At 42.9% G+C, this 26581-nt stretch overlaps 1 protein-coding gene and 2 pseudogenes across 4 annotated transcripts in view; 2 read left to right on the top strand and 1 right to left on the bottom strand.

The window, feature by feature from the left end:
• Positions 1 to 26581, top strand: part of LOC309827982 (cytidine monophosphate-N-acetylneuraminic acid hydroxylase) — a 259964-nt gene that overhangs the window by 218332 nt on the left and 15051 nt on the right. For both annotated transcript variants that reach the window (XM_082662983.1, XM_082662982.1), the window contains exons 6-12: positions 4623 to 4732; positions 7014 to 7204; positions 12762 to 12909; positions 13239 to 13320; positions 14095 to 14232; positions 16614 to 16749; positions 24391 to 24531. In XM_082662983.1, coding sequence (XP_082519109.1) covers positions 4623 to 4732; positions 7014 to 7204; positions 12762 to 12909; positions 13239 to 13320; positions 14095 to 14232; positions 16614 to 16749; positions 24391 to 24531 — 946 coding nt within the window. The remainder of the gene's footprint in view (positions 1 to 4622; positions 4733 to 7013; positions 7205 to 12761; positions 12910 to 13238; positions 13321 to 14094; positions 14233 to 16613; positions 16750 to 24390; positions 24532 to 26581) is intronic.
• LOC309829061 (myc-associated zinc finger protein-like) lies at positions 2032 to 3481 on the top strand (annotated as a pseudogene). The gene is made up of 2 exons: positions 2032 to 3308; positions 3413 to 3481. The product of its transcript is annotated as a myc-associated zinc finger protein-like (transcript).
• LOC309828421 (tissue alpha-L-fucosidase-like) lies at positions 9853 to 12682 on the bottom strand (annotated as a pseudogene). The gene is made up of 2 exons: positions 12664 to 12682; positions 9853 to 11072 (listed from the first exon to the last, which is right to left on the bottom strand). The product of its transcript is annotated as a tissue alpha-L-fucosidase-like (transcript).

Genomic DNA, 26581 nt, shown 5'->3' with positions numbered 1-26581 from the left:
CGAGGGCGAAGCTAGGGCAGTGAGAGAGCAAAACAGACTTTAAGGGAGGTAATTCTTTAAGTTTTCAACTCTTCTTTATTACAGTCCCTCAAGTTGACCTTGAAAATTGAAATTTGACAGCATATATAAGTTTTCGTTTTCAACTATTAGGGAATATTAAAAAAATGCACCATTTTTCATTTTAGGGGTAATTTTTACCTCAGTTTCTTCCATTAGCAGTTGTCTCAAAGTGAGTATAATTATTCATTTGGAAAGTGTAGGCAAAATATTTTTTTTATATGCTTTGAAGAAAGTAGGAAAATGCTTGGCTTTGAGGGCAGGGCAATGATGCCATTTCCACAGGGACTGCTTTGGTCTAGGACCTCATTTGCTTCCATTGAGCAGTTAGTAAAATTGCTGACACTTATTAGGATGACTGTCCTTGGAGGTGGCTGGGGTTATAGATAAAAACACTGAAGAATGGAGAAGTCAAGTAAGGTGTCCAAGGTCATCCAGCTATTAAGCTATTAAGTGGGAGAGTGAGGGCTCCAAACAGGCCATCTTTCTCCTGAGTGCATGTCCATCAGTGGTTTGCTGATGGCCTCCCAAAACAATGGGAAGGGCTCTCAAATATGGTCCTGCCTCCCTCCAATTGATCCTCTCCATGTGTCTCACAGTGGTCTTCCTAAAATTAAGTTCTGATTTTAATACTCCCTTCCTATAGCATTTAGGTATTGCTTTCAGCCATTGTAATAGAAAACGCAAATAACAGTGGCCCAATCATATCTGAGGTTTTCTTATATCACAAGAAGTTGGAAAGCAGGCAGTCTTGGGCATTACGGCTGTTGGTTAATCAAGGAGCCAGGCTCCTTCTGTCTTCCCATTCTGTCATCCTTAGTATCTGACTTTTTTCCTCAGGGTCTCAGGATGGCTTCTGCTCCTCCAAGCATGGCAACCAAGTTTCACACAAGGGGCGGGGGGAAGATGAAGGGTGAACAGTCCAGATCCGTTGAGTTTGTTCCTCTTTGTCAGGAAAATAAACGTGTTCCTGGAAGTCCCACTAGTACACTTCTGCTCACATCTCACTGGGCAGAACTATATAAACTGTACGTAGAGCTATGGCCACTCATAATTGCAAGGGGGCCTGGGAAATCATGATCTTTAGATAGGTGTATCACCACTCCTTAAAAAAAAAATTAGATGCTAATAGTAAAGAAGGAGAAAATAGATTTTGTGCAAGCCACCAGCACATCTGCTACAATTGCTTAAAATTCTTCATTGACCCCTCATTGCCACAAGATAAAATCCAAACTCCTCCTTAGCAGGGAATCTAGGGTCCTTCATGACTTTCTCTGACCTACCTGTCTATCCTGGCCTGGCTCAAACACCATTTTCCTCGGTCATAAATGAGTAGTCACTTTGTGCATATCAAGCTCTCATGCCTCTATGCCTTTCCACATGCTGTTGTCTCATCCTGTTTGCTTCACATCATCATATTTCTTTAGCTGGGCCCAGATGCCTCATCTTTCAAGTCTAGCTGGAGCATTACCTCCTATCTGAAATCTGCTTTGACTCTTAGAACCAAACTAGGTACTCCTTCCTAGATACTCCCATAGCACCTTGAACTCATCTCTAGCAATTATTCATTTGATGGTAATGAAGCTGTTGGTGTGTGGCTGTGTCCCTGATACACCTGAGATCTCATGAGTTCCTTAAGTGTAATATGAAGAAAGAAATGAATGGGGCGCCCTCCCCGAGGCGCCGCCGGGCGAGCTGCGCAGCTGGGGCGGAGGCTGTTCCCTCGCTCCCCCCACCCGCCCAGCCAGGCTCCAACCGCCGCAGCCCGCGCCCCCGGCCCCGCTGGGCCTCCCGCCCCCATCCAGGAGGCGTCGCCACCGCCATCGATGCGGCGCTCCACGGCCCGTCAGGCGCACTCCTTCCCTCCCTCCCTCCAGCCCGCCGGCTTGCGAGGGCGGCGGGGCGGCCCGCCGGCCATGCCTTCGGCGCAGCCCGCGCCCCCGGCCCCAGCTGAGCCCCGCCGTGGCGGAGGCCATGCTCCCCGTGTTCCCTTGTACGGTGCTGCGGCCTGGACTGGGCCTGGACTGCCGGGGGAGTGGGAGGTGGGCGGCCTCTTGAACTCCTTCCTGCCACCTGAGGGTCACTCCCAGAACCCCCCGCAGGTCGGGGCTGAGCTCCAGCCCGGCCTCTTTGCCTCCCAGGGCTGCGCCCAGAGTCCATTCCAGGCCGCGCCGGCGCCCCCACCCACGCTCCAGGCCCCGGCGGCCGAGCGTCTCCCGGTGGACTTACTCCGAGTTCTCGCCGCCGCCCAGGAGTCCGCCGCGGCCGCCGCCGTTGCTGCTGCGCCCCCGGCCCCGGCTGCCGCCTCCACTGTGGACCCAGCAGTTCTGAAGCAGCCCCCGGCGCCCCTTCCGCCGCCCCTGCGGGTGTCGGCGCCCGCCGCCGAGGCCGCGCCCCCTGCCTCTGCCGCCACCATCGCCGCAGCTGCGGCCACCGCCGTCGTTGCCCCAACCGCGACGGTCGCTGTGGCCCCAGTCGCATCTGCCTTGGAGAAGCAGCCTAGAGCAAGGGGCCCTACCTCTGCGCCCTGTGCGCCAAGGAGTTCAAGAACGGCTACAGCCTCCGGAGGCACGACGCCATCCACACGGGAGCCAAAGCCAGCCGGGTCCCCTCGGGTGCTATGAAGATGCCCACCATGGTGCCCCTGAGCCTCCTGAACGTGCCCCAGCTGAGCGGAGCTGGCGGCCGAGCGGCTGCAGTGGCCGCGGGTGCCGTGGGTGCGGTGGAAAGCGCATGCAGAAGAACCACGCCTGCAAGATGTGCGGCGAGGCCTTCCGCGACGTCTACCACCGGAACCGACAGAAGGACCGCAGGAGCTACCACGTGTGCTCACACGACGGCGCAGTGCACAAGCCCTACAGCTGCTCCCACTGTGGCAAGAGCTTCCCCCCCGGCGGGATCACCTCAACAGTCATGTCAGACAAGTGCACTCAACAGACCGGCCCTTCAGATGTGAGAACTGCGAGGCAGCTTTTGCTACGAAGATCAAGGATTGACTGCGGGTCCGCACAGTACGACACGAAGAGAAGGCGCCGGGTCATGTGTGTGGCAAGACGTTGAGCTCGGCTTATATTTCGGACCACGTGAAGGTGCGTAGCCAGGGCCCTCACCACGTCCGTGAGCTCCGCAACAAAGGCTTCACCACGGCAGCATACGGGCTGACCTCATCCTGTGGAAGCTGTGCAGCGTGTACTGCGAGACCCTGCCCAGCTGGCCGGCCACAGGCGGACCCATGGGGGGGTGACGCCCCTGTCCCGGAGACGCCTCCCCGGCCACAGCCCACCAGCTGAGGGGGACCCCCGCACCCACCTGGTACAAGTGAGGCCTGTCCAATGGTGGCGGCAGCCCCTCCCAGAGCTGTGGCTCCTCGGGGGCCGAGGGCGTGCGTGTGAGCTCTCAGCCACTTCCCTCCCAGCCCTGGTGAGCTCCAAGTTGGTGCGGGGGAGAGGGGAGAATGGAGGAAAGTCCCTCGGTACCATCTCCTCTTCCCCTGTCTCTCCCCACCAACTCCTCACTACTTGCCCTGCCAACCAAGGAGCCTCCAGAAGGAAAGGAGGAAGAAGTGTTTTCTTAGGGGAATTTGCTAGGTTTTAACGACTTGTTTCTCCTGCCCCTGATTTCTCCCTGTCAGACCTGACGCCATATGCACACCTGGCCCCTCAGTCGTGTTGAAGCCCCCTGGACGGCGGGCAGGGGTGGCAGAGGACAGGAGCGGCCACTGCCCTCGCCCCCTCTCCTCTCCGTAACCCCCTGCCCTGCCCTTCCAGGGATTTGTGAGCCTTTCCCTCGGTGGTCCTCCTTGCTCTCCTCCTTCCAGTGTCCCCCTACTGTCTGCTGCCCCTCCCTGGGGAGTTGGTGCTTTTTGTTTTTTCCAGGAGGAGGGAGGAGAGGAAGGAAGGAAATTAAAGATTCTGCCCCAGAGAGGGGGAAAGGTGAGATTTGCGAAGGGGCCGAAGCAGGGAAGACACAGTTTGTACCTTCATAAGGTGAGGTTGCTTGGGGTCAGGCCCTAAACATCATCCTGCTTGAGAATCTGTCAGGGGGAAACAAGTCAAGGGGAGCAAAAGAAGGAGCCACTAGGGTCAGAGGTAGGGCAAGAGATGAATCTTAGGGGGCCAGGGTCAATGGGGGGATCCAGGGACCAGAGGTGCTCTCTGGGGGTGGGGGGAATGCAGCCACAGTGTCTCCCCCTTCCCTCTTCCACCCCAGCTCCAGCCCTGGCCTTTCCTTTTCATCCCTTCCCCTGCGACAGAAGCTGTGGCCCTGGCCATGTCATTGTCTTCCTGTATCCCCTGCATGTTCCCCACCCTTCACCCCCTCCTTTTGTGCAGACCCTATTACAATAAATTTTAAATTAAAAAAAAAAAAGAAATGAATGGGTGATGGTCTTCAGCCCTCATCTCAGTAGACGTTGCTTGACCCAAATGAGCATTGCCTTTTGTTTTTATTTTCCTTTGATTTTTGTACTGTGTGTACCTCAGCCGTGCACTTCCATTTCAGTGATGCTTTTTAAAACTCATTTCTGTTGTTGTTGTTAATTCAGATTTGTTCCCATTTGGTTCTAGTTGTGGAAAAGAATGAAGAAAATGGACTTTTGTTTCTAGAACTGAATCCTCCTAACCCCTGGGATTCAGAGCCCAGATCTCCTGAAGATTTGGCTTTTGGGGAAGTGCAGGTAAGGAAACATTAAATTGTAATAATCTTAAAAACAAAAACAGAACTAAGATTTCCTCTTATGTATATATATTTACATCCAGTATCACCTTGCATATCCTTGCAGGTGGCTGGTTAGGACATATAATATAGTTATTCTGAACTCTTGAGCACATTTTCTAGGAACCCCCAGAACTTGCCAGGGACTACAAGGAAGTACATCCAAAAAAAACAAAACAAAAAATCTTTTAGCGGAGGTCCCAGAGGAGAGTCATGGAAAACTACTGGCGGAAGTTCAGAAATTGCCCTTGATACCAAATCACTATCAGGTAAAACGGCCAGTCGTATATTTCTGCACGTTGCCCTGAGAACTTTACAAACCTTCCTGTGCATTCTCCTACCTTTAGAAGAGAGTTTGCTCCAGAGAAAACACTTTGATAGTTTGAGAGAGGTAAACAATCAAAAATTAAATTTTCTGGAGTATTTGAGAATCTTTTCATTTGAGAAAATGCACTGTCACTTTTTTGAGGAAACAAATGGGAACCTATTAGAATAGGCATAATCACCTGAATTTGATTTCTTTTTATTTTTTTATAGATTTATTTATTTATTTTTGGCTGCGTTGGGTCTTCGTTGCTGCGCGTGGGTTTTTCTCTAGTTGCAGAGAGCGAGGGCTACTCTTCGCTGTGGTGCGTGGGCTTCTCATTGCAGTGGCTGCTCTTGTTGCGGAGCACGGGCTCTGGGCGCGTGGGCTCAGTAGTTGTGGCTCGATGGCTCTAGAGCGCAGGCTCAGTAGTTGTGGTGCACGGGCTTAGTTGCTTCGTGGCATGTGGGATCTTCCCGGACCAAGGCTCCAACCCATGTCCCCTGCATCAGCAGGAGGGTTCTTAACCACTGCGCCACCAGGGAAGCCCTGATTTCTTGATCTCTCCTTACCCTCTTTATTGGCTTTTCACACTGGAGTTTCTATTACCTTATCTCTGCTCCTGGTGTTTTCCTTTTTCCTGTGGATATGCCAGATCAGGGGAAGGAAGTGAGGGATTGATTTAGAATCCTCTAGTCTATGCCAGTCTCTAAGTCACTGTTTATAGCCATTCTCAGAGGATCCTGACATCTGAGTGAGTCAGCAGGTAATTTAGAAGAGAAAGCCTTACAAACCTGTTTAGCCAGGCTGCATGGCTATGCCAACCCAGTCTCGGGTGGCCTCAGTCTGCAGCGTCTTGAAGCAGAATCTCAGTTCCCTGACCGGAGATTGAAGCCAGGCCACGGCAGTGAGAGCACTGACTGCTAACCACTAGACCACGAGGGCCAGTGACAAGGCCTTGGCTCGTCTGCTCTGTAGAAATACATTTCAACAAGAGACGAAAAGTAGTGAAACAAGTAAAGTTTTTATTAGGAGGAAGAATGTACGTGTGAATAAACACACATGGGTGGGCTCGGAGAGAGATAGTTGTCCCTTCGTGGTAGTTTAAATCACTTATATCGGGCATTTCTTCGGGGTTTCCTCTGGCCAGTCACCTTGCTTTGCCTGGCTCTGAGTCTGTATTTGGTTATAACTCAGGGTCCTCCCCTGTGTGTGTGTGCATCTCTTAGCCAAGATGGATTCTAGTCCAGAGGCCTATGGGAAGGTTGACATCACCTACTGTGGGGTGGCGCCCCCTCCCTTTCTGGCCCCCCGAGGAGCCTTTCTGCACAGGTGTAGTCAGGAAGGTCTCCTTGACCTCGAGAATGAGGTATATGTGGTCTCTTTATCTCTTATCTGGGCAGGACTCAGCTCCTCTCTGCTCCAGCTATTATCTTTGTCTTGGAGTATCTGTCCACAGGTGACAAACTCTAGCTGCTCAGCCTGGGGCCCATCTATCTCCTGCCTTAAACCCACCAGGAATCATTCATTCGTGTACCTATTCCCAGCCACTCCAGCATTTAAATCCCCAAGTGTCTGCCATAACATCTCTAATTGCCCTTCCTTGTAAATTGTGCTTTGAAGGACTGGCCACAAACGCTATTCTGCAGTGCAGGCTGTAAATAAATATTTAGGAGCTAATTTAAAGAGAGTAGGGCTGGGTAAATCAATTGGTTTGACACCTAAAACCCACCATGAACACTTCTATTCTACTAAACTAGTGACCTGTGCTGAGAGTTGTATTCTATATAAACGCTCCTGCTGGGTCTCACTTGCATCCTGTTTCACTGAACAGGCTTAGGAGCCAAGTTCTCCAATGGGACTTGCCAGCTAAGCAGCCGAGTTCATTTTTGCTGGCTGGTGATGATATAATAATCTGAATCTCGCTGTCTTCCGACAGATAACATACCTGACCCATGCCTGCATGGACCTCAAGCTGGGAGACAAGAGGATGGTGTTTGACCCTTGGTTAATCGGTCCTGCTTTTGCCCGAGGATGGTGGTTACTGCATGAGCCTCCATCTGACTGGCTGGAGAGGCTGTACCAAGCGGACCTAATTTACATCAGTCACATGCACTCAGACCATCTGAGGTAATGAAGTCTGAGCACTCAACTCTGAAGAAAATGCTCCAGTAAAGGCATCGCTGGTTTTCAGGTTCTTTTGCAATCACTGCTCATTTTGAGGTAGATTCAGTTGGGCTGATGATAAGAGGACTAATTTAGATAAATGCTTACATTTGCATAGCATAATTTTTAAAGTGCTTTCACGTTTTATACCACTGGGAATGCGAAAGGAGCTATTGTGGGAAGGAGGACAGGGGTTAATAACCCTCCACCCTCTCACTTCCCACCCTCAGGGTACTTGGTGAAAGTCTAGGTTTAAGGATTATTAATGTTGACCCCTTTTTTTTTTTTTTTTTTTTTTGCGGTACGCAGGCCTCTCACTGCTGTGGCCTCTTCCGTTGCGGAGCACAGGCTCCGGACACGCGGGCCATGGCTCACGGGCCCAGCCACTCCGCGGCATGCGGGATCTTCCCAGACCGGGGCACAGTCCCCTGCATCAGCAGGCGGACTCTCAACCACTGTGCCACCAGGAAAGCCCCCCTTTTTTAGTTCAACATTTATGGTAGGAAGCAGCACACGTTTCCGATAAAGGGCCAGGGTGTAACTTTTCGGCTTCACAAGCCATATGGTTGGTGTTGCAGTGACACAGTTCTGCTGTTGTGGCACCAAAGCAGCCATAAACGGTCCTGAATCAGCCTGATTGTCTTCTAATAAACCTTATTTATGGACGATGACATGTGAATACCATAAAATTTTAATGTGTCACCAAATAGGATTGCCCTTCTGATTTCCTTTTCAACCACTTAAAAGGGTAGAAGGTTTTCCTAGCTTACAGCAGCAGGTCGCTGTGGTTTGCCAACTCCTGATTCGTAGCATTTCAACAGCACTGAGCTCCCAGCTTTTGAACCCTGAGTCCACTTCGTCCTTCATTGAAACCAGAGCCATGTGATACTAAGGATAGGAACTGAAACTTCCTTAACCCCAGCAATCAAAAAGGAGGAAGGGGAACTTGGATTTACAAAACCACACACATTTGTGAATGAACTGTTACCAGAAGAGGCAGGGTCATATTCCCAATCCCCTGGCGTCATTTCAGGGTCCTGTTTGTTCATGCTTATTCAGAAGTTTGTGTCACGACTGCTGGGCTGCCAGTGTAAACATCTAGCAGTGCCCACAGTGTTCTAAAATGAAGCAACTTCACCGGATTTTTTTCTGTGACTTTATATGACAAAATTTACGTGAAGGACATACTTTGATCGAAATGTCCATGGTGAGGGAAAATATGTTGTTTGCTGGACCCTTGATTTTTCTATTGAAAGCATATGAGATCTCTAAGGCACGAGTATGTTCTCTCTTTTTTTTAAGGAAACGGTTTAAAAACAAGTAATTAACTGCTTTAGTAACAAATTACCTGCAACACACTTAAAAATTGAACATCACCCACGGGGATATTGTGGTGCCACAATTAAAAATCGACTTGTCCACCGCACAACACCTTTGTCCATACAAGCCTCTGGAATCAAACACATACAACTGCAGAATTACGAGACGCCTGGGTTCATGCATTGTATAATAACAGTATTGTGTGGTACTAATTTCATATAGCCTGTATAGAGAGAACAGTATCACATAAACCAGGTGATTGCTTTATAGTACCTGTTACAAGATGCCATTGCCTAAGGTCCTGATGAGGGACATTCCATGGGAAAGTCCTGAATTTTAGGGAAGATAAGAACTTTTCAAGTCACTTAGCCCAGTTATTTCTCAACCACTGTCCTGAAAACCAGTTTCATTTCAATTTCAGGGAATTGTGTGGGCAAAGTTGCCAGGCATTAAACACTGGTCCTCTCCTGTAGTATCACAGTGCATTGGTTGTGTAGTGTACTGTAATAGTTTATTACTGAAAGTTACCGAAACTTATAGTTTTCACTCCTTTGAGTTTATTTCTCTGATATAGAATAGACCCTTACTTTTTGACTCTTACCTAGTCAACTAATAAACACCAAAGTCATTTGTCCCCAGTCCTCTTGTCTGACCTTGATTTACTGAATAAAACCTCCTTTATTTACAAAAACAAGGGGGAAAGGCCAATGTGCTTTAGAAAAGTCTTTTTTTTTTGGTAGAAAATAATTTGATGTACAAATTTATTTATCTGATTGTATTAAAGAAAGCAGGACAGAATCACATTCATTTTCTTCCTAGTATCACTGTAAATAGACTGAATTTCAGAGCTCTTAGTTTGCTTTGGAAACTTCTAAAAAGCTGCCTGGTAGCAGCCTAGGAAGCATTTTCCTTCCCCTCCAGGATCTCTTGCTCCCGGGGGTAGGTGGGGGGAATTGGTCACCTTTGATGCTAAATAAATAGCATGTGGTGGATTTTGCCAAATCCTTTTCAGCTCCTCCTATAGGCAACAGGATGGCTTGGCTTATTCTTGATCTGAAGTCATTTGAATAAACAAGCAAGTTATGAAACACAGAATGGAGTGAAGTTTCCATCGTAGATAATTCCCAAAGTTAGGATGAGCTTCACTGTTCAATCCCTTCTGCTGATCAGAGAGAGAGATGCTAGCAATGGATCTCAGATCTCTGATCCTGTGAGACATCAGCGTAACGTAATCCATTCCTTTTATTAAAATGCGTTGGAAAAGAGATGTCTGAGTAGACAAGAGTAGTTTATTACAGTGATGGTACTATAAAGGGAAAATCAGAGTGCAGGCAGTGTCCCTCTCTTGTTGAACTCCAGTGGTCACTCCATCCTGTCAGCTTTACAGTCCAAGCAAACTCCGTCGGAAGAGCAGAGGGTGGTAACTGGGACAGGTACATGAGGAGACCTTTACCTGGATTTGTGGACCACTTCATATCGTTTTCGATTCCCAGCTTTGTTCACTCTGTAGTCGAAGTAGTTATGGGGGATTTAAGGCTTAAGATTCCATCTTCTGGCCAGTGCAGGAAAATGGCATAAACAGCTGATCCTTTTGAGGTATACCACACAGAGGTCGTGTTTTCTTCAGATTGTACCCTCCATGGTTTGGAGGCATAGATAGCCTCCCCATTGATGCTCAGCCACTCCCCAACAGCAAGAAGCCTTTCTTGGAAGATGCGAGCAATCGGTCCATCTTTAGTTGGTCCAATGTTGAGAAGATAGTTGCCTCCCAAACTTACTGTCTGAATCAGTTCCGAAATGTTTTGAGGTTCACTTGTGATGTCACCCATTGCCATGTTGTGACGATAGCCCCAGGACAGCTTGTCTGTTGAGGTGCACATCTCCCACTTGTGATCTGGCAAGGTCTCTGGCTTGAATTTGTCTTGACAGTTGTAGTATCATCCGTGGCAACAGTAAATGACCTCATAGGCCATTTACTATGACCACATCCTTAACTGGCCTATCATTGTAGAGCAAGCAAGAAAATTTGTAGAGTTCCAATAAGTATCAGGACGTTCCCACTCTCCATCAGACCAAATCAAGTCAGGTTTGTACCTGTTTAAGGCTTGTAAGTAACAAGAGCTAGGATTCGAATACAAATCTGCCAGATGCCAGATCCTCTTCAGGGTCCGGCAGACCATGTTGCCCTTCTTCAAGGCCCTGCTAACGAGGTCATATAGCTCTGGCATTGTTTTCGCACGGACAAAATGCTGTGTTTTGAAGCCATTTTTCTTATCACATAGGTAGAGAGGATGGAACCATTCTAAGAGTGGGTGATAGAGTCCATAGCGTATGTTCCTCTTTCGGATGGCTGTTCCCAACTCACCAGCCAAATCATGATGGGGCCCCAGATCCTTAGAGTTCCAGTTCTGAGACGCAGGACTTGGCCAGTTTTTGAAGCCTTCATGATGCTTTGTTGTCAGGACTGCATACCTGCTGGTGTTGGAGGGTCTCCTGCAGAGGTGGGGCGTGGCTGTGGCTCACCGTGAGGACAAGGACACTGACAGCAGAAGTTCTGGGCTAGAAAACAGTCTTTAGTCAAAGAAGTGTGATTTATTATGTTAATATATGAGTATCGTAATGGATGATATTATTAATAGATGCCAGTAAGAATTGTCAACAATTTAAAAATTGCAAAGCAATAAACATTTTAGAATAACTGATCCTAACTCCTAAAGTCCTTTAAAGTAGAAGATTTAGGTGGTTCACCCAGAGACTGAAGACGTGTTCAAAGAATCCTTGATTTTTTGAATCCTTTGTTTTTAGAGAAGAAAACCTACTGATTTTTTTCGTCTGGATTCTACTTAATTAATATAGTTCTGGAACTTGAATATTAGTGAAGTTAATAAGTGCTGATATGCTGATTTTGTTTATACTTTTCTTACTATTAAATATCTTATTTCACCTGACATTATACTCTATGCACAAGTCTGATTCTTAAACCAGATAGTACATTCATTAAAGTTGGAATTGCCTTCTTTTTTTTTTGAACCTTTTATTTTATATTGGAGTATAGTTGATTAACAATGTTGTGCTAGTTTCAGGTGTACAGCAAAGTGACTCAGTTATACATAAACATGTATCTATTCTTTTTCAAATTCTTTTCCCATTTAGGTTGTTACATAATATTGAGCAGAGTTCCCTGTGCTGTACAGTAGGTCCTTGTTGGTTATCCATTTTAAATATAGCAGTGTGTACATGTCAATCTCAAATTGTCTTCTAATAGAAGAAGCACTAAGTTTAGGATCAGAAAACCTGAATTTGAATACCAATTTACTATCTGTTAGTCATGTATTTCTGAATATGTGTCCTCATTTATTAAAAGCAAACAAAAAATTAGAGGGTTTTTTGGTGAGAATCAAATAAAATAACGTGAAAGTGCCTAGCACCATGACTGATATATAATAGATATCTAAACAGCCATTTATTTGTTTATTATTCATGTTTTACCATACCCCACAGTGGTATATAATTCTTTTATGTAATGAATTCTCAGAAATGAGAATTGACAATCTATGTAGGTACTAAAAAAATGCTTGGATGGTTAATGGTTGGTGTACTGAGTTGGGATTGCTACAAATGCTGAATGTCATTTTCCTCTATACTAGATTTTACTGTCTTGCCTACCTGCTAACCAACTCTCCTAAAGGACAAAGAACTCATTCTTTATACCACAGTGTGACTGTCAACCTTTGATGGTTGAAAAACTGTCTCCAGTGATGGGCAGTTCATAGGTTCTCCTTGTTTAATGGCCGAGACCTTTCTCTTATTGGGAGCTGCTAGTTGAGGGCTGAGAAAAAATGAAGATCATGGAGACCTTCACCTACCAGAAACCTCTTCAGCAGGACTTTTCCACTCTGCAACTTCTGTTAGAACTACCCTTGCTCAAAGCAGCATCAGTGTGGAAGATGGAATTTGCACTCCTGGTTTGATATACACACTGTGGTATATGGTATGTTCTCACAATAAAGGGAAATCTCCTAGGAAACTCCCCTCATTGTTACAGTCAACCTTGAGAAAAAACTCTTCTTTTGGACTCTGCAGAGAGTCTGGTATTTCAGTACCTTCCTTCTTGGTCAACATGGTATAAGGAGCAGACTGTCTCTTATACTAGAGGATTCTATTTTTTCACCTTTCAACCTTTGAATTCTTCTGATCCTAGTTACCCCACACTGAAGAAGGTTGCTGGAAGAAGACCAGATATTCCCATTTATGTTGGAAACACGGAAAGACCTGTCTTTTGGAATCTGAAGCGGAGTGGTGTCCAGTTGACTAATATCAATGTAGTGCCATTTGGAATATGGCAGCAGGTCAGACATCTGTGTTCTTTCCATACTTTTCAGTTATGCTTTCTGGGGTAAATTTTAGACGAGGTAATCGCTTTAAACACTAAGGAAACAATGGCCTACTTTTTCTGTACATAGTACTGTGTAAATACTTAGCACTGTGTAAATCTCTGTTTGAGCTAAAATAAAAGGTGGCTTTTCTCTCCATTTATCAATGGTATGATTCTACTGGATAATAAATCCAGTTCTGAATAAAAGGGATTTCTTTCCAGAAGAGATGACAGTTTCTTCAAATATTGAATTAAAAGCCAAACTGACATAAACTGTTGTTGGTTTTATTGTTAAAATTCCAGGTAGACAGAAATCTTCGATTCATGATCTTGATGGATGGCGTTCATCCTGAGATGGACACTTGCATTATCGTGGAATACAAAGGTATTTTCTTATTCTCATTAACAGTGAAAAGTGAAAAATATTCTTGGTAAGAAGGATAATAAGAGCTATCCAAAATTTCATCCTATGTTCATCTTTTTCTTCCATCTTCATTTTCCATAGAATATAATATATTCTATCCCTGTCTTAGGAAAAGGGGCTCTCATTCAGATAATCTTACAGAGAACAAATTAGCAGTAATGTGCTCGATGTAGTGACAGGCGCAAAGATTCTTTTTCATAAGGCAACACATATTCTATATTTCACCTATAGTAACTTATTCAAAACTGCCTTTACTGAATAAGTGTTTTACTTTCATCTTGAAATACTATGATGTAACGTAATCATACACTTCTGCCTTTCATGTGAGAAGATGGCTTTACGCCAACAATCATTGAATAGAATTTCCAAGGGGTTGAGAGATTTGTGTTGATTCGGTTACTCTTTCCCCTGCATCCTTTGGGCTCAACATCTGAAGATAGCCGGCCGAGGAAAGTAGTCTATCTACGATCCGGAGTGGAATCAAGCTAACTCTCCTCACCCAGAACCCACTGATCAGACAGGATGAGTTTATTCACTTGAAAGTTCAAAATGTGCTATTGAAGAGTTTAGATGTTGAAATCTTACTCTCTCTTTTCCTTGGACATAAGCAACTCTTCTGTAATTGAATGAGTCAGATTATACAGCCTTACATGGAAGAGTTTGTTGACCTGGGATTTCAAATTGTGGTTTTCAAGATTTCACCTTGAGTATTGATGCCACTTTATTTTTCCACAGGTCATAAAATACTCAATACAGTGGATTGCACCAGACCCAATGGGGGAAGGCTGCCTATGAAGGTTGATCTAATGATGAGTGATTTTGCCGGAGGGGCATCAGGCTTTCCGATGACTTTCAGTGGTGGAAAATTTACTGGTAATACTTTCTATCAAAGTGATGCCAAGGAGCATGCATGGCACTTTGCTAAATGCTGTGCGAATCAATACAAAAATTATTAAGACATGATCCTTCCCCACAAGACGCTTACAGTCTTCTTGGGAAACCAGACTTGCAAATCACAGATATACAAGCCAAAGTTTCCAGCTCAGAATATGCTGATGGAGCATGAAGGAAACACCTAGGAGATTAGGGAGCATCTCAGGAAAAGTCAAGAAAAAGAATCATTTGGATCAATTCGATTCCTGATGTAGACTGTAGAGCAGAACAGGAAGAGTCTGACATTGGTAATCCAGGCTTAAATGCTCTTGGTATGTGGTTCAGAATAGGGTGTGGGCAACCCGAGGTGGGCATATCCCCTTGGACTTGTGGAATGCCCATACAGGGGAGGAATGAGGCAAAGGAAGCTCCTCTAAAGTATGGGGTTTCTGGGGGCCGGGGAAATAGTGGTCAAAGAGTACAAACTTCTAGTTATAAGATGAGTAAGTTCTGGGGATGTAACGTACAGCATGATGACTATAGTTAACAATACCGTGCTATATACTTAAAAGTTGCTAAGGGTAGGTCTTACATGTTCTCATCACACACACAAAATGGTAATATGTGAGGTGATGGAGGTTAACCAACCTTATCGTGGTAATCATTTAGACATACATGCATGTAATGAACCCATCCTGGTGTATACCTTAAACTTATGTAATATTATATATCAGTTATATCTCAAAGCTTGAAAAAAATGTGGGGTCCAAGGCAGAAGCTCTTCTGCTCTGGGTCTAAGGGTGGTGCTAGGGTTGGGATGGGGGAGGGCATGTAAATGGTATATTTTGTTCCTACTTTTGCTCAGTATGTAAGCATTGCTAGCATTGTAAGTTCTCAATATATGTCCACTTAATAAATTAATATTTTCTGTAAGCGATCTCTGTTTAGCAATGTGGCAGAAATGCCCTACTTGCAGTATGAGGAAAGCCTGTCCAGTTCCTTCCTTTCTTCTCTGAGTCTGTGGTCATTGCCTCCCAGAATGAGTCACCAGTGAGAGATAGAGGGGAGGTGCTATCTTTACGGGGTTAACAGTGTGACTGGGGAGGTGACATATACCTACTAAAGGGTAGCTAGCATAACTCCGTTCTTATGTGAGTGTGTGTGCGCGCGCACGCACATACATTTAAAAAGGTCTAGAATATACCAAAATATTAATAGTGGTTATGTCTACCTTATGGATAACTTATTTTTTTCTGTATCCTTGTCTGTGTTTATCAGATTTTCACAGCAGTAACAGTAAGAGCAGTTCCCTGACATGGTACCCCCCATGCTCTGGGCCCTGCCTAATTTCAACTTCCTTTACTGCCTCTATCCCCATTGCTTGACAAGTGTCAGCCCATACTGGCCCGCTTTTTGTTCCTCAGACCCAATACACCAAGTCCATCTGTGCCCTGTACCTTTGTATGTGCTGTTTCCACTGCCTGGAGTGCTATTGCTTTTGACCTCCACGTGGTCGACAACTTCTATGTCTCTGTCTGTGTTCTATGATTCCAATGTCATCTTCACTAACTGCCCTAATATGCCCCTCCACCCCACACCTCATCACCCCAGCCACTCTCCATCCCATGGCCCTGTTTTACTTTCTTCCTAGCTCATCACTCTTTGAAATGAACTTATTTCCTTATTCCTTAGTTGCTTCTTTCACTAAAATGAATGCTCCTTAAGAGCAGGGACCTGCTTTATCTTGTTCACCACTGTATTGTCAGTTCCTAGAACTACGTCTGGCACATAGTAGGTGCTCAATAAATATCAATCAAATGAATGAACGAGCAAACGAACAAATGAACAACCTGTGAGGTAGGCAACATGATTCTATTTTACAGAGGAGAAAACAGACTTAAAGAGTTTAAGTGGTGGAGCTGCATTTTGATCCTAAGTCTTAACTGACTCCGACATCCACACCCTTGACCACTGTGCATCACCTGGGTGTAATGAACATGCTTTGCTTTTATAATCCATGAAGATAGCAAAGCCATTTCCATGTTAGTAGAGAGTTAAGCATTACAAGAATTACAGTGTCCTTAAAATGTGCATGCATGCAAGATACAACTACACATGCCACCCTGTTTATTCAGCTAGGGTCCAAATGAATTGCCATTAACAAGGAGAGGGTTCAGTGTCTCTGGCTGGTTTGGAAACATTTTCCTAGTAACCAACTGAAATTTGCAAAATAAAGCCACTAATGACAAGGAGCTTTGCTCTCTGTCTGCATTCGTTAGCTGTCAATTTTTATCTCCTGAAAGCCTCCTAATCTACTAGAACTCTTGTTTTTCTGTGATTTCTGAACAGAGGAAATTCTAATCCAAACCCTGTTATTCCAGAGGAATGGAAAGCCCAATTCATTAAAACAGAAAGGAAGAAACTCCTGAACTACAAGGCTCGGCTGGTGAAGGACCTACAACCCCGAATTTATTGCCCTTTTGCTGGGTACTTCGTGGAATCTCACCCATCAGACAAGTATGGCTGGATATTTTGCATAACATATTTACACACGAGTTAATGTATGCTGGGATGAATGATTTAGCTATGAATACAACATGAAATGAGAAAAAGTAATTAGTAGGAGTCTGGAGCTTATTTAACAAGCTGCCTGGGAACAGAGAGCCATGCTTGACAGCTAGAGTTAATTCAGATAGATTTTGTCCAAAAGGATCCTGGAAAGAATGAAGGCAACTGATATGTATTCAGTGTACACTAGGAATTGAACTGGGGCTTTTAATCATTTAGTCTTCCAATGACACTGTAAGGTAGGTGTTATTATACCTGTTTAAGTTAGGGAATCTGAAACTCAGAGGCTAAGGGACTTGCTTGAAGTCACCCCGCTGGAAACACTGGAGGTGAGAGATGCATCCTGGTGTGCCTGGCTCTAAAGCTATTTTCCCTATACCACACTACCTCTCAGAATAGAGACTGTATCATCATCAAGTTATTTTCTCATTTTTGAGTATCTAAAAGGACTTCTCTTGCAGCAACATAACTTTTAGATCTTGTTTTTCAAGTGTAGTTTTGGAGGTCAATGAGTTTTCTTTGAGAATGTTTAAATGTTGAATTTTCACTTTAATGGTCAAATGAATGACAATCTTAATACTGGGTATTACACAAGATTTCATAAATGTGGATATTCACACTTATGGTTCTTTTTTGGTCACTTTGATACCAAGTCATCATTAAAGATTTAGCAGTTAACTTTTAATAATAAAATGTTTCTCAAACAGGAGAAACTTCAAATTTAAGAAACATTGTTTTTTTAGTTCAGCTTAACTACTGTTTTTAGATTGGATTGTCCTTCTTGGGACTCTGCTACTGTCAGGTGCCTGAGCTGGGGAAGTGCTTTTCCTTTTCTCTCAAAACATGGACCCTGTGATCCAAAATTTCCTATGAATTACTAAAGCCAAACTAAACATTTGCAAGATTGTTAGTGTCCTTTTGAGATTTTGAGTAGACCTGCTAGGGCCGAACAATGAGAACACTTATTATTTATATTGCAATCACGTTAACTATATAAATTAGTTTAGTATAAATAATATCATTTTGTTATTTAGTCCAAAAACAAGGCATGTCTTTTCATTTGTATAGGTTTTCTTTTGTGTCATTCAGCGGCATGTTAAAGTTTTCTTTATGTAAGGCTCACACACTTCTGGTTATGTTTATTCCTAGTATTTTCACTTTTTCTTTTGGTTGCTATTGCAAATGCAGTCTTTTCTATAATTATATTTCCTAAGTAGTAGTTGTTTTAATTGTTTGGATAGTTTTCAGCTGATTCTCTTTAAATCATCTGCAAATAGTGGTAGTGATATCTCCTTTCATTACTTTATATGTCTGATTCATTGATGTTGTTTTATTGGATTATTTCAAGTAAAATATTCCTGACTTAAGAATGTTTATGCTCACTTAACTATGAAGGATGGAAGATGGAGTAGGTACAGTGAAATTAATGGAGGTAGACAGCAAATGAAGGACTTAGTGAACCAGGGAAGGGTTGTCTGTGTCAAGTGACAATGATACAGAACCAGGGGAATGAGCTACTCCAATATTACTAGAAGTTGATGGCCCTGGAAAACTTCCCTTCAATTTCCCACAAACCCTTCAGTTTTCTAGTTATCAGTGAATAGGTGTGTCTCACACTCAATCTTGATCTAGAGTGAAATGACAATCAGTTAATGTGACAAGAATAAACTTCTCAGTGCCTGCCAATGTAGACATGGCACAAAGGTTTCACTTAAATGCACTAAGATTCAGTGTAGTTAAGAACCAGTACGGCATAGACACCAAGCAATCAGAACAGATAACAGGTAGTGCTGGATCAGGTCCTGGAGGCTCTGCTCTCTCAAACTTTAATCCTTTAGTTGACTGAATTGAGAGAGAGCTAGGAGGCCCCAGGGGAGGGTCAGGTGCCTGGGACAGCAAAGAGGGCACTCAGGGAAGCAGCTTTGAACCAACTGGCATAGAACTATTTCAGTATTTTAGCAACTGTTATGCCTTCTGGCTGAACATCAGTCTGTCCTTAGAGCAGTGGAAAAAGGAGCAGAGAAGAGATGCTGCTGCCATTTCCAGCTCTCACATCATACTACGTGGAAATACCCAAGAACTAAGGGATTAGACTGTGGTGGTATTTTGCATACCACACTGCTTTGGACAGTGGTGAGCATCTGTGAAAAGATATAAAGAGAAAGCATGTCTAAGATAAATCCAGGAGAGTCTGTTTGAGAAGGTGAAAACAGTGGGTTGTTCTATCACTTTCATTTCCTTAGTTATGGGCCACTCAGGTAAAAAGTACAAAATCGAGAGCAATATTTGCCACATGACACTGTGGAGAGTATTAAAGTCAGGCCGATGAGGAAGTATTATTGAACGTGAATTTTTACAAAAACTCAGAGAATTTCCTAAATTGGCTTCATGTTAAATGTTCCACGTCAAAGCATGTAGTCTGAATGCAGATAAGTTAAGCATCCTTTGAGATGATCTTACGGTCTAAGGTTTAACTAGAGAAGAGGAACCAGGCAGGATAATGGACATTTAAAGTGACTTAATCTATTACCTAAAATGTGAGAAGGAAATAATTTTTTGCATTGGACCCACAAAGGGTTCTCTGCCTGAGAGGTTAAAAGTGGAATTGTACCCCAGACTCAGGTGTATTAGAGAGGTAGAGAGATGGTCTGTATCTGTGGAAAAACAGAAATACAAGCAGAGGAAAGAATGCATTGTACATATGGAGAAATTCAAGTATGGATTTCTAGTCATAAACCATGGAGACTAGAAGGTAGTAAGATAGTATTTTTAAATTGCTTAAAGAAAAGAACGGTCAACATAGACTCTATATCCAGTGAAAATATCCTTCAGGAACGAGGGTAAAATAAAAACATTCCTAGATGAAGGAAAACTAAGGCAATTCATTATAAGAAGACCTACTTTAAAAGAAATGCTAAAGAAAGTTATTTAGATAAAAGGGAAATGACACTAGAGGGAAACTTCTGGAGGGACCACACTACCCAATTGTAAGACTTGCTATAAAGCTCCAGTAATCAAGACAGCATGATATTGATGAAGAAATAAACACATAGATTAATGGACTAGAGTCCAAAAACAGAGCCACCCAAATATAGCCATTTGATTTTTGACAAAGGTACAAAAACAATTCAGTGGAGAAAAGACAGTCTTTTCAATAAATGTTATTGAATGTTGAGCAATTAATTGGACATTCATATGCAAAAAATGAACCTCAATATAGTAGGCCCTGCACTATATACCAAAAAATAAGTCAAAATGGGTCATAGATCGAAATGTAAATGTAAAACTATGAAATTTTTAGAGGAAAATATAGGAGAAAATCTTCATGACCTTGGGTTAAGCAAAGACTCCTTAGATAGGACACCAAAAGCACAATCCATAAGCGAAAATTTTAATAAATTGGGCTTTATCAAAATTAAAATTTTTGCTCTGTGAAAGACACTGCTAAGTGAATAAAATGATAAACTACAGACCATGAGAAAAATTCGCAAATCATATATCTGATTAACAATTTGTATCTAGAATATATAATGAACTTTCAAAAATCAGTGTAAGGAAACAAAGAACTCAATAATAAATGGGCAAAACATTTTGAACAGATACTCCACCAAAGAAGATATATTGATGCAAATGAGCATAAGAAATGACGTGCCCATATCACTAGTCATTAGAGAATGCAGATTAAAGCCACAATGAAATAAGAATTAAAGTTAATAAAATTTTGAAAGGTTAACACTATCCAGTTATGGCAAAGATACAGAGCAATAGGACCTCTCAGACATTGCTGTTGAGAATTCGAAATGATACAGCTATCTGGAAAGCAGTACGGCTGTTGCTTTAAATACTCATTTGTCATACGACCCAGAAATTCCATTCATGGCTATTTACCCTAGAGAAACTAAACTTTTATTCACACAAAACTATACACAAATATTAATAGTAGTTCTAGTCATAATTACCAAATCAACTCAAATGTCCTTCAGCAGGTGAATGGACAAACTGTGGTATATCCACACCATGGAATACAATAGAAAATAAATAACTACTGATATACACACAACCTGGTTGAATCTCAAAGGTATCGTGCTAAGTGAAAGAAGTCGGTCTCAAAAGATTATATATTGTGATTCCACTTATATGACATTCTGAGAAAGGCAAAACTATTGGGATGGAGAAAAAGTTCAGTGGTTGCCAGAGGTTAGGCTGAAGGGAAGGGAGGGTTTGACTAAAAAGGGCCAACATGGGGGAGTTTTGAGAGAACAGAATATAGAGCAGAGAGAAGTGCTCTGTATCCTGATTTTAGTAGTAGCACAAATCTGTACATGTGTTAAAATTCATAGAGCTGTTCACCAAAAAAAATCCAAAAATTGGATCTAAGTAAATCTTAAAAACAACAACAAAAAAGCTAACAGTTATTCTTAACACCTCAGTCATGTTAATTAAAGCTACGTATTTATTTAGGTCATATTTGTGATACAACAAATATATATGCACATCTTATATAATACACAGCCCCTTGAAAAAACCAAAATATACAATTAATCCATTTGGTCGTATTTGAAGCATAGTTTTATTATTTTAAATGTTAAAGTCTTTTAGATGTTTTAATTTTGCTTTTATAAGATTCTGTCAATTGTATAGAGCATCTGTTTGATCACGAAGTGACTCAGCCCCTAACATTTATGGTGTTTTTATGAGCAAGTACCAGTACCGTCTGCTTCATTGCTGATCACTTTATGATCAGTGCCTGGAACATTTTGTGAACAAAGGTCAGGGACTGCCCACATGCAGACGGAATGCATGTGTCTTTCTACTCTGAGGGTACACTTACCTGTAAATTTGTTGGATAGTAAAGAAACTGATAGACTTATCAGTCCTTGAGATAAGTTTTTATGACAAAATCCTGTAAGTACTGGCCATAATTTCTCATCCATTGAGGGAGCAGTGTACAGTAGGGGAAGTAGTGTACATGGAATTTAGGGTCTTTCCTACTACCACTTATTAGGACCAATATTTTTGACTTCTCTGGGCTTCATGTGACTCATCATTAAAACCTGACTCTTTTCACTGTGAAGTTCTTCTCTGTCCTCTGATGACATATCTATATGTGTCTAGTCACTTAATGTGTCCTTTTGCTGATATGTTTCCTTCTTTATTACCTTCTTGTTGCTATTACTTAGCTGTCTCTCATCTTCCAAATATTTCCAGAAAGATTGGCCTAAAGTTAAAATATAATTTATTTCGATCAGTGCTGTTCATCATTCATTCATTCATTTTTTGAGCAGCATGTGCTAGGTGCTGGAGAACTAGAGATGAAATGACTGTCTTCAGCGTTGGAAGAGAAAAACAATAGTAACACAGAATGATAAATGTTATGGTACATGTATGTTCTGGAGGCAATGGGATACAGATGGGAGTCAGAAAATGACTACTGGATGAGACTATGAAGCAAAGTTTTGAAGTATGAGTAGACACCCACCAGCAAAGATGGAAAGATGCTGAGATGAGAGGTTGCAGTTCAGTGTAGGGGACTGAGGTGGGTGTATTGGGGCGGGGGGCAGTGGGAACCAGACAGTGAACACCGCTGTGTGTCACTCCACATGGCTTGGATTTTATCCTTAAGAATGAGGAACCTGGTAAAGGAGTCTAACAAGGAAGAGAGACATGATCAGATGTGCACTGGAGAGGTTAGGTTGTATGTCTGCATGGTGGGAAGGGAGACAGGAATGTCGATCCTGGAGTACAGTTTGAAAATCATTGCAATAATCTCAGAAGGACTGATGAATGACAGTGGGGATTGAGAATTCAGATTCTAGAAATATAAAGGAGGTTGAATTGCAAGAACTTGGAGACGAACTGGATATGATGGTTTCTTACTTAAGGACACTTGACCACTTAATGTGATGCTGCCATTTAAAGTAGTCGTAAGTCACAATTCTGTGTATTAGTAGTTGGCAGATGTTACCCTCTGTACGCACAATACCCCTCAGAGGGCAATGTCTGGGTATTAACTTTATGATTATTTTAGAGAGGCAGACAAAGAAGCATCAAGAAGTTAAAGACTTTTGTGAACGCCACACATTATGTTTTAGGAAGAGTAATCTGATAGCATCCCGGTTCGGAGGCGGGGAGATCAGTTGGTGAACCATTTTGAGACTAGAGGTAGTAAGATGATGAGACAAAGAGGTGACACTGCTTCAAATTGAGGACTGCGCCAGTGGGAGGACATTCCCATGTGTAGGAAGGGACAAGTTAGACATCTTCGGGTGGAGACATATCTTTACTCATGTCTGCAAGATCATAATGTAAGTCAGTGGGGATGACAGTGGGGATTGAGAAAATACAGTGGGGATTGAGAAAATACCTTGGTGCTATAGAAATACAAATGCTTACATATGTTTTGTGTTTGTCTATCTGACTGAAAATATCTATCCAGTCTAGGTAACCCAGTTGTAGCTCAAGAAAGTAAAATTCCCTTTAACAGAAATGTCTGTCTATGTAACCCATGTCTGATGAAACACAGTGACAAATCCTGGATCTCTCTTTTTCTGCTCCAGCATCACCACAATTACCTGCCCATATGACATTAAAATTGATGATTTACAGCTTTTCCAGAAAGATTGTGGCTTGGAATTAAATTTGGGAGATACCCAGCGCTGATCAATAATAGCACAATTAGAAACTAGATCTCAGGAGGGACTATGACTGAGGATGTGTGTGTTCTTTTGTAACAGGTGGATTTCAGTGGTTTTGAATGGAAAGCCTTTCTGGGGGGAGGGGGTTTATAAACAACAAATTTAGTTTTCAAACTTCTGGAGACTGGAAAGTCCAAGATCAAGGTGCTGGCAGATTTGATATCTAGTGAGGGCCCACTTCCTGGTTCCTAGACACCTGTCTTTTTAAATGTAACCTCACATAATGGAAGGGGTTGGAAAGACTTATCAGACTTTACTCCCAAAGTTGGGGAGACGCTCCTCCTCGTGGCCTCCTGGGAAGGATGAGCCCTGCTTTGGCGGTGGAGAGCTGGGTGGACACTGCTGACCTGGGGCAGGTCACCTGAGCCCTCTGATCCTTAGTCTCTTTCTCTATAAAACAAGAGTAATAATGGCAGATATCTCAGTGGGTTGTGAAGATAAAATCAATTCGTTCATGTTAAACGCTTAGTATATACCTGCCAAGTAATATTTAATCATCTATATATTTCATTAATATTAAATATAAGAAAATGAATCACTATGCTATAAACTGAAACTAACACACTACTGTAAATAACTATACTTCAATTTTAAAAAACTGGAAAAAAATTAAATACAAGATTGTGTTATCCCTACCTCTTTATAGTAGTCTTGCTACATCTAACTTCAATTCCAATCACTATGTGATTATACTAAAAAACAAAGTATAAATAATAGCTGTTTCCTAATTAGGGACATTAGCCCAAATATAGTCTTTATTTTTCCTGGGATAACTGCAGGGGGATTGGGAAGTAGGAATGCAGAGGAAACAAACAAACAAAAATTCTGTCATTGTTCTAATCAAAATTTCATCTGAGAATAAACTTTCTTACATGGGAATTTTCTTATTTCTCAGGTATATTAAAGAAACAAACATCAAAAATGACCCAAATGAACTCAACAACCTTATCAAGAAAAATTCTGATGTGTTAACATGGACCCCACGACCTGGAGCCACTCTTGATCTGGGAAGGATGCTAAAGGATCCAACAGACAGGTTTGGCTTAAATACTTTTTTTTTTTTTTTTTTTTTGCGATACGTGGGCCTCTCACTGTTGTGGCCTCTCCCGTTGTGGAGCACAGGCTCTGGACGTGCAGGCTCAGCGGCCATGGCTCACAGGCCCAGCCACTTCTCGGCATGTGGGATCTTCCCCGCCCGGGGCACGAACCCGTGTCCCCTGCATTGGCAGGCCACCAGGGAAGCCCGGCTTAAACACTTATAGAGAAAAAAATGATTCAGGGATTTTTTCAATTTTATGAGAAAATAAAGGACGTACCTGTGGTCTCTTGGTAGGTCCCTATTTGTCAGAATATTAAGTTTTTATTGAGTAGCATCCTCAGCTTGTCATGCATTAAGATCCACACATCACTCTTTAAAATGGAAGTCTTACTGTTTAAAGAAAATAAACTATTAAATAAGTATCTTTCAAATCTAGGGGAAAAAAGGCTGAGTTTTTTCTCAGTCCTATATAATAATTTTCTCATCCTATGTAATAATTACTCAAATGTTTTCCTCATCTCAGAGCCTTACTTGAAAACAAAGAGTGAGGAAGTTTTTTCTATGAAGGACAATTGATGCAGCTCAAAAATAAGTTGTCTGAAGTAACAAGCAATAAGCATGAGAAGTAGTTTTCATATCAGTATAAACTACCCAGCTGCCAATTCCACAGACAGTACCTTTGAACAAGTAACAGTGCACTGGGAGTGCAATTCAGGAAAAGTTACTATTGATGTCACAGACCTATATCTTTACATATACTTGTCTTGAGCCAAATGGAACTGTTAGTTCCTCACCCTTATTTAGAAGTGGACTGAACGTGTTGGAGAGCTGGGCACACAGTTGCCAACAGCACACCCCTCTCCTGGCCTTACCTCTGCAGAGTTGGAGTGGCGCAGCCAGCTGATTATGCCCTTTTGCTAACTTCCCATATTGAGCTAGTTACCGAATCTGGTCAATTCTTCGTAAATCCCTCACAAATCCACCGCTCGTCTCCAGCCTCTTCCGTCGTGACCTTAATTCGGCCTCTCACAATTTTTTTTCACCTAGATTCAAGCAGTGGCCCTTGACTTGGCTCTGTGCCTCCACCCTGCTCTCCTCTGATCTATCCTCCATGCCAGCCTTTTTCAGTCTGCTGGCCACAATCCACTGGTGGGTTGTAAAACTCAATGGCATTGATCATGACCAGCATTTTAAAAAATGAAATAGAATAAAATAGAATAGACCTGAGTACATTGCCCGAGTACATATAACAAGGAGTAGTATTATTTCAGGAGACTTTGTTTCACAGGTACGCTTGGTATTGGACCCCCAGGGCCCTCAAGTAAAATGTAATTCTTACTGGGATCATAAGCAAGGAAAGCCTCCGCTCTGCATTGTTGTGGAAGAAACCTTTTTTAAATGCAAAATTCTTCCTGTTCCTTTCCCTGCTTAAAATTCCTTAGGATCTCCCCAGTACCTCTAGGGTAAAAGCAGTTTGTATTCTCCAGGTCAAGGGTGAGAGAAGTTTTTAATTGTTTCAGGTTTTAGCAGGACATTCAAGGGTCTGGCATTCGGCACTGGCAGAATTCTGCATCATCTCTCTCCAGTTCCCCAGATGTATCCTATGGTAATAATCCTCAAACTTGAACGAACATCAGAATAACTTGAAGCACTTGGATAAATGCAGCGCCCTGGGCTCGACCCCCTGAGATTCTGATTCAGTAGATCTGAGGCAAAGCCTGGGAATCTGCATTTGTATCATTGTGTCACACCAAAGCATTCTGGGTAACAAGAGAGTCGATATTGTTGGATTCTCAGTAGTAAGACAGAGTGTAAGGACACAGGGAGGCTAAGTGCTTAACTCTGCCTTGTGAGGGGAAGAGGGGCCAGGAGAGAAGAGGAAATGTGGTCAAGGAAAGCTCAGTCTGAAGTCTTAGGCGTTTGAGCCATGTCTTAGAGATCAGGAGGTAGGTTATAATTAAGAGAGACAGATGGAGATTCCGCTCAGAGGGACTGACACGTGCTGGAGAAGGGAGGTGTAAATAGTGTCGTGAGTTTGGTGAGTGCA

Source organism: Grampus griseus (genome assembly GCF_964374135.1).
Source record: "Grampus griseus genome assembly, chromosome: 10".
NCBI lineage: Eukaryota > Metazoa > Chordata > Mammalia > Artiodactyla > Delphinidae > Grampus > Grampus griseus.
The sequence above is the reverse complement of the archived record's forward strand: the minus strand, read 5'-3'. Positions and strand labels throughout refer to the sequence as shown.